General features: G+C 35.2%; 1 protein-coding gene across 2 annotated transcripts in view; it reads left to right on the top strand.

Moving 5' to 3' along the window:
- The window catches only part of LOC149804941 (kynurenine 3-monooxygenase-like), a 106,016-nt gene that overhangs the window by 36,437 nt on the left and 55,246 nt on the right, over positions 1–14,333 (top strand). For both annotated transcript variants that reach the window (XM_089946039.1, XM_089946033.1), the window contains exons 5-7: positions 1,457–1,544; positions 10,451–10,619; positions 13,471–13,664. In XM_089946039.1, coding sequence (XP_089802165.1) covers positions 1,457–1,544; positions 10,451–10,619; positions 13,471–13,664 — 451 coding nt within the window. The remainder of the gene's footprint in view (positions 1–1,456; positions 1,545–10,450; positions 10,620–13,470; positions 13,665–14,333) is intronic.

Genomic DNA, 14,333 nt, shown 5'->3' with positions numbered 1-14,333 from the left:
CTGGTCGGCCTGGTGTCGGGATAATGTGACTGGGTGGGACATCATGCTACATGTCTGCGGCATGATGCCCCAGTGTTAGACATCACTATAAACTGCCACATTGCAGATATCGTAGTGATATGACTGAAAAATTGTTAAAGTTATGTTAAAAATCCAAATCACATCACATTTAATTGACATGGATGAAATTAGTGGCTCAGAAAGAATTAAATTAACAAGCTATAGAACTGCTGAACTGCATTTTGTAGATGAGTTGAAGAGTTCACTCCATCCATCAATAGACAGTTCCTTGTAATAAATCTTAAACTCCCGTGGCAACTTAAGTGTGCATATTTGTATGTGGTATAAATAAATGCATGTCTGGTATGTACATGTATGCTGTATCTATGATATACCACTCATAAATTTGTCATGAAAATGAAATGAGACTTTCTCAGTATCCTTTTAATGAAAATATTTTGTGAGTGTTGTATTTTAGGTACAGGAGGTTTGCCATGCTTAGCAAATTTTACCAGTACAGGAAATTGAATGTATCAGTACCCCAAAATAAATTCATTGTATCTATAATTTGCCAAATTCATGAGATATTGTGTATACTATATTACACTTTTTGGGTGTGCAAATTTACTTTGTATTGACCATCAGCTCATTGTATACATGTTCTTAATTTGTTTCTTGAATGTTGTAAGAGCAACTAATGAGACAATATTAGTGCAATGGAATGTTTTCCACGGTGCCATTCCAGTGGTTGAGCAGTTTGTCATTTATAAAGGGTCTGGCTTATATAAAAATTGGACTTCTGTCTTAAGAATTTTACTCTTTTTATTCTCCTGCTTATTGCGGAACATATTATGTTACTATGTCCATCCACCCACCTGACTGTATATTACAGATTTTGTTTCTGCTCATTAACTCGAGTTCTCCACTGTGTATAGTTAACAAAATCTTGTTTGATTGCACTGTGGATAAGTAAGAAGCCTACTGATTTTGAGGTCAAGAGGTCACAGATCAAGCTCATTGTGACTTTTTGTAAGAAGAAAAATGGTTTCTGAACAATGAATTTGTTCTGCATCAAAAGACAGGGAATACATTTTGTGGAGGCTTGCACTTGGGTAAGGAAGAACCATTTCAGTTTTGAGGTCATAGGTCAAGTCTGCTGACTGAAAGACAAAAAATGGTTTCTGCCAAAAATTTCAGTTATCAGCCAGGTAGCTTCAGTAAAGTTTGTGGGTTACTTGCATGCATCTTATAAAATCCTGTGGATTTTAGCATAAAAAATGTCAAGGTCATATTGAAGGAAGAAAATGTTTGTTTTTTTCATATAAAGCTTTAAAGTAGCAAACTGTTAGACTGAAAATTAGGTAATGTTTTAAGTGGACATTCATTAGCAAGTATTCAGTGGGAGACAGGTCTCCATATGCCCGTCTGTTTCAGCTTATTTCTTGTCTTATTACAGCTGCAGAGAAGAACCCTGATATAACACTCCATTTTGAACACAAGTTGGTGAACTGTGACTTTAATACTGGAGAAATAGTGTTTAAAAGGTAATTTTGTCTTACCAGCATAATGGAAAATGTCTTGACTGTACAAATTGTTCTGCCCTTCCATTATTGCATTAGGATTCGTCCATCCTTCCTTGACATCCATCCAGCCTTGTATTGCAACTGCACTAATCCCACATCTTTCCATGGACTGTGTTAAGACTTATCAAACATTATTGACATGAGGAGAGCATGTACATTTAATTTGTTGTATGTTTTGATTTTGTTTCTCCCAGAGTTATGTTCCTTTCTGGTGTCAACTGTATGTACGGCACATGATAATTCTTGTATTTGCAGCAGTCCCACACATTTTCAGTGAATTGCTCCGAAACTCGACAAACATTACTGACATGAAGTGAACATCTGCATGTAATTTTTCATGGTCTTTTGACAAGTTGTTCAAGAGTTATGTCCCTTTTTAATGTATGTACTATATATGATAATTCATCTCTGTGAAACTACTTCCACAATTTTGGATGAGTTGCCCTGAAACTGGGTAACCGTTTTTGACATTGTTCTATCATCATGCTGTGTTGAAGTTTGTCCAGCTTTGTATTATTATATGTATGCACTAATGTGACGATTCTTGAATGAACTACTTGTCCCTGAGCTACTTGTCCTACACCTTCTGATGATGAAACTTGGCAGACTATATATATATATATATATATATATATATATATATATATATATATATATATATATGTTGAAGTTTCAAATATGCATGCATTCTGCAAGAGTTATTGCTCTTTTTTACATGTACCAAGCGTTCAGACAGAAAAGGGAAGGGTGCATCCATATCCTTTGGATACACTTGTATTATTATGAGGTTCAGTTGTGGCTGTAGCCACAGTTTAATCAGTTGCATTGAAGGTTTACTAATGAAACTAATCTTTTGTGTTAAAGATTTACCATGTGTAATGTGAACCCAGCTTGATTTAGCATAAACCCAGATCTGCCATCACAGATCTAGATCTGTTGTGATTGCTAAAAGTCATATGTATAATAAGCAGCTTAGACCCTGATCTGTCAGCTATTACAGGTCTGGATATAAAATGTTCTCAGTCATATTATATGCCACCAGATCAATCTGCATATTTTGTTGGGAATCACAAGAAAAATTAATAATGAAGATGAATATGTTACAGCAGATATGGGCCTATTCTATATCAAGTTGGGCATGCCTTGTGTTACAGCAGATCAGGGCCTATTCTATTTTAGGTTGTGCATGCCTTGTGTTACAGCAGATCAGGGCCTATTCTATTTTAAGTTGTGCATGCCTTATGTTACAGCAGATCTGGGCCTATTCTGTTTCAAGTTGGGCATGCCTTATGTTACAGCAGATCTGGGCCTATTCTGTTTCAAGTTGGGAATGCCTTATGTTACAGCAGATCTGGGCCTATTCTGTTTCAAGTTGGGCATGCCTTATGTTACAGCAGATCTGGGCCTATTTTGTTTCAAGTTGGGAATGCCTTATGTTACAGCAGATCTGGGCCTATTCTATTTCACGTTGGGCATGCCTTATGTTACAGCAGATCTGGGTCTATTCTGTTTCAGGTTGGGCATGCCTTATGTTACAGCAGATATGGGCCTATTCCATTTCAGGTTGGGCATGCCTTATGTTACAGCAGATCTGGGTCTGTTCTGTTCCAGGTGAGGTGTTTATTATGTTATGGCAGTTCTGGGTCTGTTCTGTTTTAAGTTGTGTGTGTATTATGGGTGGCAGATCTGTGCCTGTTCTGTTCCATGATCAGTGTGCATTATTTGATGGTATGTCTGGGCCTATTCTGTTTGCATTATGTGACAGCAGATCTGGGTCTTTGGGTATGCATTATGTGATGGCAAGTCAGGGCCTATTCTATTTCAAGTTGTGCATGCCTTATGTTACAGCAGATCTAGGTCTGTTCTGTTTCAAGTTGGGCATTCCTTATGCTACAGCAAATCTGGGTCTATTCTGTTTCAAGTTGGGCATGCCTTATGTTACAGCAGACATGGGCCTATTCTGTTTCAGGTTGGGCATGCCTTATGCTACAGCAAATCTGGGCCTATTCCATTTCCGGTTGGGCATGCCTTATGTTACAGCAGATCTGGGCCTGTTCTGTTTCAAATTGGGCATGTCTTATGTTACAGCAGATCTGGGCCTATTCTGTTTCAAGTTTGGTGTGCATTCTGTGATGGTAGATCTGTTTTTTTTTCTTCTTTCCAAGTTGAGCATGCATTATGTTACAGCAGCTCTGGGTCTGTTCTGTTCCAGGTGAGGTGTATATTATGTTATGGTAGTTTTGGGTCTGTTCTGTTCTAAGTTGTGCATGTATTATGGGTGGCAGATCTGGACCTGTTTTGTTCTAAGTTGTGTATGTATTATCATTGGCAGATCTGTGCCTGTTCTGTTCCATGATCAGTGTGCATTATTTGATGGTTTGTCTGGGCCTATTCTGTTTGCATTATGTGACAGCAGATCTGGGTCTTTGTGTATGCATTATGTGATGGTAAGTCAGGTCCTGTTCTATATGAAGTATGGTGTGCGTTTGATTTGGGACCATTCTGTTTCAAGTTGCATATCTGCATTATGTGACAGCAGATCTGGCCCCATTATTGTAGAAGTTGGGTGTGCATAATGTGACAGCTGATCAGGTCCTATCATTGTACAAAAAGGGTGTGCATTATGTGACAGCAGATTTGGGTCTATTATTGTAGAAGTTGGGTGTGCATTACGTAACAGCAGATTTGGGTCTATTATTGTACAAGTTGGGTGTGCATTGTGTGACAGCAGATCTGGCCCTATTATTGTACAAGTTTGGTACGCATTATGTGACAACAGATTTGGGTCTGTTGTTGTACAAGTTGGGTGTGCATTATGTGACAACAGATCTGGCCCTATTATTGTACAAGTTAGTTGTGTGCATTATGTGACAGCAGATTTGGGTCTATTATTTTATTCTGTTTCCAGTTGAGTGACATCAGATTAGGGCCTTTTTATGTTCCGTATTTTGTGTGAATTACATGATGACAGATATAGGCCTATTCTATTCCAAGTTTGGTATGAATTATATGATGACAGATTTAGGCCTATTCTATTCCAAGTTTGGTATGAATTATATGATGACAGATCTAGGCCTATTCTATTCCAAGTTTGGTATGAATTATATGATGACAGATCTAGGCCTATTCTATTCCAAGTTTGTATGAATTACATGATGGCAGGTCTATGCTTATTCTATTCCAAGTTCACTATACATTGTATGACAGCAGTTCTGGACTTATTCTGTTCCAAGTTTGGTTGGCATTGTGTGATGGCAGATCTGGGCATGTCATGTTTTGTGTCCATTATATGCGAATATATACATAATGAAATAACAGTCTTTTTTTTCTCAAAACTATTTGAGGAGGAAATTTTACCTCAAGCCCATAAAACTAAATTGAGATGTGATGTATGGAGTAAATTGACATGTAATGTATGGAATAAATTGACATGTAATGTATGGAATAAATTTACATGTAATGTATGGAATAAATTGACCTGTAATGTATGGAATAAATTGACATGTAATGTATGGAATAAATTTACATGTAATGTATGGAATAAATTGACCTGTAATGTATGGAATAAATTGACATGTAATGTATGGAATAAATTGACCTGTAATGTATGGAATAAATTGGCATGTAATGTATGGAATAAATTGACATGTAATGTATGGAATAAATTGACATGTAATGTATGGAATAAATTGACATGTAATGTATGGAATAAATTGACCTGTAATGTATGGAATAAATTGACATGTAATGTATGGAATAAATTGACCTGTAATGTATGGAATAAATTGACATGTAATGTATGGAATAAATTTACATGTAATGTATGGAGTAAATTGACCTGTAATGTATGGAATAAATTGACATGTAATGTATGGAGTAAATTGACATGTAATGTATGGAATAAATTGACATGTAATGTATGGAATAAATTTACATGTAATGTATGGAATAAATTTACATGTAATGTATGGAGTAAATTGACATGTAATGTATGGAATAAATTGACATGTAATGTATGGAGTAAATTGACATGTAATGTTTGGAATAAATTGACATGTAATGTATGGATAAATATTGACAATTGAAATTTTTATATTCTAGTAGAGGAAATAAAGGTGGGTAATTCTTAAAGTTGTATGAGCCTAATTTGTTATGTTTTAAAAATTACAAAACATCAAATTTTACAGTCTCTGAACTTTAGCTGAGTTGTGTGTGTAGAAGGTTTCAAGAATATGGGTTACCATGGTATTATGGCCAACATTTTATGAACCTAGTTAATATCAACTAAACTAGGAGATGCAAGATGGCTGACATGAATACCTAAGGGTAAGTTCATTAAAATGTACAATATACCTCAGCACACCTAATGGCAAACATTAGTATTTTATTTACATATATATTTGCTATTTTACACTGAAAATGGCATTTGTCGTACAATCGTGCATCAATTATTTCAAATGAATTGACCGAACATAAGAGTCCCTAAATGTGCCAAAATGTTGTTAGCTGTATGTACTCATAAAAGTGCTTTATGGATAGATGGTATTGTTTCAACTGCTGTAGAAATTTGTTTTTCTGTGTGAAGAGGAGGTTATACATGCTGAAGTTAGTTAATAAAAAGTAGGTGTCACTGGAATAACTTTTTATAAGTGATGTAAAAAGTTGTCATTTTTATTATTTTTCTTGCTTTGGGTCAGAATTTTAATTTTGACAGTTAGATACATCAGAAGGAATTTTCTAATATTTTACTTATCTGTTGAATAAAGCTCCATAGTTCCAGTATTAACACAGCATAGACTATCAACAACTTATTTGTACTGATAGCTAATTTGTTAATACACTGGCATCTGGTAAATGATTGTCAAAGACAGAAAATGTTACCCATATTAAACATAAAAAATTAAACTATGTCTACCGAAACAAATTTTTTGTTATTTATCCCACATATTAAGTGGAGTCCTTTATTTCCAAATTTAAAACAATGTGGGCACACACCACTGTTCTCAGCATAAAAGAACTTTTATTACATCTATAGCATAACAAGAAGAAAGGCATATTTGATTATTTTGTAAAAGTACTGACCATACTTTTATAATTATTTTGAAATTCTTTGATATCCTCATTTATTTTACTGAAAAAAATGTCCTTTTCTTGCATGAAATTGATATTTTTTTTTGTATTTGTTAGCTCCTCCAGGCAATAGTCAAGTGATATTATGGTATAGTATTTCGTGTTATGGACCATCTGCCATCTGTTCATGGGTGTAATTTACAACTTCTTCACAAAAACCACTAGAAAAGTTTGCACATGATTTTATTGGAAGCATTCTGGGATTTTCAGATTTTAGTGGATTCCAATCAATCATTCAATATGGCTGCAGAATGAAAACCTTAAAGAGCTTCTCAAAAATGACTTGATGAATTTGACCAAATTGAAGTGAAACATCCTGGCATGAAGCCTTACGGATTTGCTCAAATGACATCATTCTACCAACTAATATGGTCACTATTATAACAAGAACCCTTTGAATGGACTTTTTCTTTACTAACTGAAAAGCATTTCCAGGAACACCTTTCTTGATTTTAACTCTTGGGTGTTTAAATTTTTAATGCTGTTCATGGCTGTAAACAAGATTTTCAAAATGGCTGATGTGGTAGCCATACTAGATGTTGGAAGTTCATAATTTTTATTTTGGACCAACTAGATGTCATTAAAAGTCTTCTGGTGAAAGCATCATATCTTTATAATGATCCATTTAGAAAGAGTATAGATAACTAGACTTCCAGGATTGCCATCAAGCTGTTTGATTGCACCATTTTCATTTAGGACCAAGCAGATATCATATGAAGTCTATTGGTTGTTGTTGTTGTTGGGTTTAACGCCATTTTTCAGTACACGATAGGCTATGCATGGCGGCCAGTATTAATGGTGGAGGAAGAACCCGGGAACACCCCGGAAAGAACCACCGACCCACGAGAAGCTACTGGCAAGCTTTCTCACATACCCACATTGGCCGAATCCTAGACTCGAACCCACACAGACAGAGGTTAGATGGCAGTGATCCGTAACGGAGAGCGCTTTAGACCACTAGGCCACTCGGGGCCCCTTCAAGTCTATTGGTGAAAACCCTGATGTTGATATAGCCATCCATTCAGGAGGAGATATTTCAGATTGCTACCATTGCACCTATAATGAATGTCAGATAATAATAATAATGACCTTATTTAGAGAGGGTAACAAAATTAGCTAAGAACTAATCTACCTTGTAGCCCTCATACAAAGGAATTTATTTATTTTAGCTGCATCTCTGAAGCCACTGGATATATTGGTGGGGAGTATTGCCAGGTAGCTTATACTGGAATAGTGATTGTAAATTTTCAGGAGCACTATTATGGGATATCCTGTACATTAATTTTCTCAAAAAGATTCCATCTTTAATAGGTAATACTTTTAACTTACCAGCTAAATTTTCCTTTTTCTTTCTGGATTGATGTTAGCCCTAATGCTCTTTTTTGAGGATGTGCCAGCTTTGCTATGTTTTTATCATTTGAATTACCCCATCCTGTAATACAGTAGTCTAAATAGGGTTATATGTAACTGTTATAAAATAGTTTTCTTTGCCTTTCAGGAAGAAAATGTCTTATCCTACTGAGAAGCCATAAACTTGAATTGACTTTTTTACTGATATGTTTGATATGTTCAGTCCATGATAGGTTATCTACCAAAACACCAAGTAGTCTATCACAACAGTCCATTTGCAAATTTTTATCCTTCCATGTGAGACATAGTTCATCACTATCAAAATTTGTCCTTTTTTGCCATGTTGAGATAAGTAATATTTTAGTTTTACCGGTATTTATCACCATGTCATTGTGTGTGCACCACATAGACATTATTGTCATAGTTTTTAGATGGTTGCCATATTGAAGTCAGCTCAGCATCATTTTCATTTAAGACCAACCAGACATAAAATGGCTTTCATGACATCCCATGTCTGTATGACCATTCATCTAGGAGATGTAGCAATAATGAGTTTCTAGATGGTAGTCATACTGGTGTAATATCATCAACATTTCCATTTAGTATCAGCTTGATCATAAGAAGTCATAAGGTCAGAATTCATTTTTTTTATGTGACTGTTCAGGAGGAGTAGTGATAACAGGATTTTCAAGATGGACACTGTGGTGGCCATATTTGATGTCAGGTCAGCAGCATATTCATTTAGGACCAATTAGACATCGTAAAAAGTTTTGGGGTAAAAAAAAGCCCATTTTGAAATGACCATTCATTAAGGGGGAGTACAATAACAAGGTTTCTAAGATGGCCACAGTGGTGGTCTTCATTTATGTCTGAGTGGCACCTTTTTCAGTAGAACCAGCTAGACCATGGGATGAATATGTGCCTGTAAACTTTCATGGCAATTCTTAGGGTAGTTCAAGAGGAGTAGCAATAACAAACTTGTGCCATTGAAGGACAATAGGCCATCCCATAAGCCCTTCTGGCCTATGACCAGTAGAACTAAACTTAGAAAAAACCTTTAAATGATTTTTCCAAAGCTGATCAACAGAATTAGACCCAAATTTAATAGAATTCATTCTAGTTTAGAGGGCTTTCAAATTGGTACAAGTGATGCTGATGCACTATCAAATATGGCCCTTTAGATAAAAATTTAGACTGGGACAAGATTCTAACCATCGTTTTAGCAGTCCATGATGTGTGTACAGCTAACATGATTGCCACAAAAATGTATTTCCAGAAATTAAACTTATTCAGTTTTGATAAATGAGCAGGATGAAAAGATGGAAGCCTTTTCAGACAATTTCAGTTGGCCGAGTGGTCTAAAGCGCTCTCCGTTACGGATCACTGCCATCTCACCTCTGTCTGCGGCGGTTCGAGTCTAGGATTCAGCCAATGTGGGTATGTGAGAAAGCTTGCCAGTAGCTTCTCGTGGGTCGGTGGTTCTTTCCGGGGTTTTCCCGGGTTCTTCCTCCACCATTAATACTGGCCGCCATGTATAGCCTATCGTGTACTGAAAAATGGCGTTAAACCCCACAACAACAACAACATTTTCAGTTGGATAGTATCAGGTTGATTTATGAATTTGGATGATTTTCTATTAAAACGTTGTTGAAATGTGTATGAATCACAGCTTGTGGAGATGTTTGTTTGCATTAGGTGTGAAAGGTTTGCATTTATTGCTATGTTAAATATGAATTCACTGGTATGAGGCAATTATCCATCAGCTAAGTACTCATCATCACAGTGTACATTATAGGTGAAGGGTTGAAGTCACATCCATGAACAAGAAAGGTACAGAGTCATGCAAACTTTGCACCTGCTTTTGTGACACCATTTACCATGCATCTGTATCTTTCAAATTTGAGTGGGACATTAAAATACTTTTTTTCTTTTGTGCAAAGATGAAGCCTTGATTGAACCCAGTTCACTTGTGCTTAATTGTTAAAAGCAAACAGATTTTGTCTGAATCAGTACTGCATTATTTCAGTTCGCTTGTAGTTAATTGATAAAATCAAACAAATTTTGTTTTGAATAAGTGCTGCTTTATTTCAGTTCACTTTACAAATTGATATAAGCAAATTTTGTTTAAAGTAGTGGAGCTTTATTTCACAGAACCATCCATTGCACAAATGGTGTACACCACCTGTCACTTGGAAGCATAATATAGTTGAGATTAAAATCACTGTTTTACTTGCATACATTGATGTTTCATTTATTGCATATGCAAATTATTAGTAACCTAAAGGCCCCCTGTAAGCCAAGCATGTATCATTAATAAGTTGGAATAAGTTATCTTCATAACAGCAGGTTACCGAGTTAATACAGGAATGATTTTTTTTATTGTTCAGGAATGATGGAACCATTGTGAAGGATTTTGTGGATGCAATAATTGGTTGTGATGGAGCTTTCTCTGCAGTGAGGAATCAAATAATGAAGAACACACTCTTTAACTACCAGCAAGAATACATTCCACATGGTTATATGGAACTCAATATGCCTCCAACCCCCAGTGATGAGGTACAGACTGCTGTAACTGATCACATTAGTGAGAAAGCGAGACATAGTGGTCATTTTATGTTTCACCATAGTAGGACAAAGTCATATCCTTGCCTGAACATCTATGCATACTGTAATGATTACATGTCTTGGGGCAGGAAATAGGAATTATTATTTTTCATGTCCAAAGACTTGTATGCATGCACAAAATATTAACATTTTTGGTTTCTCAACACTAAATAGCACTAATGGAAAACACAAATGTCAAGATGAAATTGGCAAGATCGCCATTACACCACACAGCAATGACCAGCTTTTGTTCAGTTGCCATATCAATAAACTACAGTGATTGTTTTGTTATTTTTTTTGCATGTTCATATTTTCTGATTTCTCCAATATTAAATAAAATTTAAGGTAATTAAAGAATTTTTTTAAAAATTGTGGCGATCGATAAAATATGCTAAGCAATCAGTAGGAAAAAAAATGTCTAAGGTGTCCCAAGATTTAAAGTACATACAAAATTCTTTAATTTCCTGTCTGTACTTTTGATGTGTTTTGTGTTTAGGCTCTAATAAACAGTGACAAAGAAAGAGTGAAAACAACAAAGTTTGAAAAATTTAACAAATAATTTGTTTCCCTGGAAAAAACACTGCTAAAATGAAAAAATAAGAACTTACGGTTTTAAGAAATCAAATCCAGAAATAATTCAAGAATAATCAATGAATTAAATTCTAGAAGTCTTAGTAATGAAATGTTTTAATGAATTCAAGTTCGAGTCCCGAGGAAAATTCCAAAATGGAAGGCGATAATGTATACAGTATCTAGTATTGTGCTGTTGTGTCTACAGCTCTTTGTTGTTTTACAGACAATATTCCGACTTTTGAATTTCAGAACAAAATTTCAAGAAATGTCTTTGTCCATAATAAGTCTTGAATTATGGTTTTGTTCTTGTTTTGCAGAGAAGCTGCCTTTTTTTGTAGTAGTAATAGTTGTTGTAGTAGTGGTGAGGATCTGCAACCAACAAATGTATTCATCAGATCTATTATTAATTTAGGTTGCGTTGTAATAATTATGATTGTTACTTACAGATGTTTGTTGCTGGAATGAGTGTGACCTCGGATCACTTTTAGTTACAGTCACATTGAATTGAAATTGTTTTATAAGGATTGGGATTTTTTGCAATATATTTAATAAGCAGACAAGGCAGAAGACTTGAATATTGAACACTGTTAGAAGCTATATTCCATTTGCAATAAAAAGAGCATGAAATAGTTTTATTAGAAAGCATAATTTGCTTCTCTAGAAGTAAAGTTGTTAAAATAGTCATTTTGTGTTTAATGTTAGACTATTTGACTCCAGGCATACATCAGCATACATTAATATTATGTTTTCTCAGCTATCAAAACTGCTATTCAAAAATGTGTTGTATTTAATGGAGAAATATATGCCATGATCACTTTGAAAATAGAGGTGCTATTGGCTTGCTTGTCAGCTGTTTAACAATACACATAGGTTAGCAAAGCTGAAGAGTTATTATTCTTAGATTTTCTTACAATCGTTGCCAAGCTTTTGTTTGATCAGGATGACTTATGGTAAGGAAAAAGGTAAAATTATGTTTGGATGCAGTACCTTTTGTTGCTTTTTTTATTTCTTTGTTGCTTTTTTATTTCTTTCTTTTGTTTTTACCAAAAGATTTCTAATAATGTCTAGTTAGGCTTAAATGAAATGGTTCCCAGCTTGCATCAACTATGTCCACCATAGAGGCTGTTTGGAAAATCTTGTGATTGCAGGAGGAGATTGGAGATTGTTTAACCCTTTACCTCATAGAGCATAGTGACAAAGTGCAGCTCGCTATACATAGAACACAGGTTACCTAGTCGACCGCATACGCATAGCTTGCCTGTGAACTATTAAGCAATGTAGTGTATGTTACGTTTAACAGCAATTTTAACCATTTTACATTTTTGGTACATATCTATTACATGTGGAACAATTTAAGAGTAAAGTCCGTTTGTTATAGCTGTGTAATTATTTATCATGGAAGAATTTGTTATGTGCTTTAAAATCTGGAGAGAATTCGTTCACCGTCATGTCAGTGAAGCCGTGTGACCAACTGTAGAGCTGCCCTTTCTCATACTCGAAATTTACAAGTTTTTCATCTGTGTCTACATCACTAAGTCATCTAAATTTGATAATTTGTAAAAACTAATTGCAGCCTATATCAATATCAGAGCCTTTACCTAGGTTATTGAATCTTTCATAGTTGTGATTCTTATCATGAAAACTTCGTAAGTACTGAATGAAATCCATGACCGCCATTTTGGAGAGTGGAGATTATGACCCAGTTACTTTAAATAGCCGATATCAACCAGAACATAAACAGTGACCACGTGATCTGACGTAATTGTCATTCACAGAAATGAATGTAGTATCTAATAAAGGGTTTTCCCCAAAGGTGGCACTACGAAAACCGGCTTAAAATGGCTGATGTTTACAGCAGATGTCAAAAGGCGCTTCTATGGGACTTTTGTAGAAGCGTCAAAAGTCGCTTCGATGCGACTTTTGTAGAGGCGTCCAAAGACGGTTGTATGAGGTAAAGGGTTAAACACTCAAAAGCTAAAAAGAAGAAATAGTCTCATGTTGAAATCCCTCTTGGCCAATAGAGCATCAGTCCCTTCAAGGGACTCTTGTTTGTTATCTTGTTATGCTAACTTGGCTTTGTACTTTTGATTTTGAGCCATCTTCTTCAAATGATAATGTTTCATGAAACATTTGTTGATTTCTGCTGTATGACTTTAACCATGTTAACGTACACTTCTATGTTTTTCATAAAAGAGGACAACTGCCTGATAGCAATAATTTTATTTTTCAGTTTGCAATGGCAGTTAATCACTTGCACATCTGGGCAAGGAATGAGTACATGATGATTGCCCTGCCCAATCAGGATAAGTCTTTTACTCTGACCCTCTTCATGCCCTCTAAGATCTTTGAGTCCATAAAAACAGGGGATGATCTGATGAATTTCTTCCACAAGAATTTTCAGGACTCTATTCCACTAATAGGAGAGTGAGTATAGTTTTGGTGAATAATTTAAAATGATTTAAAAAGTGCTTGTTACATTCCAGATTACATGTTATCTCAGTGTACCATACAGGTGCCAAATAACAGCAACTCTTCTAACAATGTATGATATTATTACCTCCTCTTGCCACTTGATACAATGGATGTTCTTCATTTGAAGCTTTTACTGTCTGTATCATGTCAATATACCTCTCTATATCCACTAGATTTTGCATTATCATCAGTCCACTTGCAATTTGTTGTTTTTTATAGCAGTTCACTGCTACATTGATAATTGGCGTACAGCTTGGTCCAAAAACATCAACTGCACTAAAAGGGAGGTTACAAATTACTAAAGGATCTATATAAAAAAAACTAAGGAATGAAAATCGACAGCAAGAGGCAAAAGTAGAACTGGGGGTGGGGGCTTGTAGCAGGTTCCATTGTTGTATAATCATTTTAAAATTATGCTGAAATTTTTTGTGATAAATTACCGTTGATTCCAAGATAAGCTATATTGAAGAGATCATTAAAAACGTTATTCCACATAGTTTCCATACACTTAACATGTGTACTGCTAAATACACTGTGTATTATGTCACTGCTTTTTTGTGTTGGATAGTTCTATCGGAATTAAAAAGTTTTATTTTTTTCAAAAAGATTGACCTTCAGATT

This window comes from Sinohyriopsis cumingii, chromosome 2 (genome assembly GCF_028554795.1).
Source record: "Sinohyriopsis cumingii isolate HCF-2022 chromosome 2, ASM2855479v2, whole genome shotgun sequence".
Taxonomy (NCBI): domain Eukaryota; kingdom Metazoa; phylum Mollusca; class Bivalvia; order Unionida; family Unionidae; genus Sinohyriopsis; species Sinohyriopsis cumingii.
This window is presented reverse-complemented; position numbering and strand designations above follow the sequence as displayed.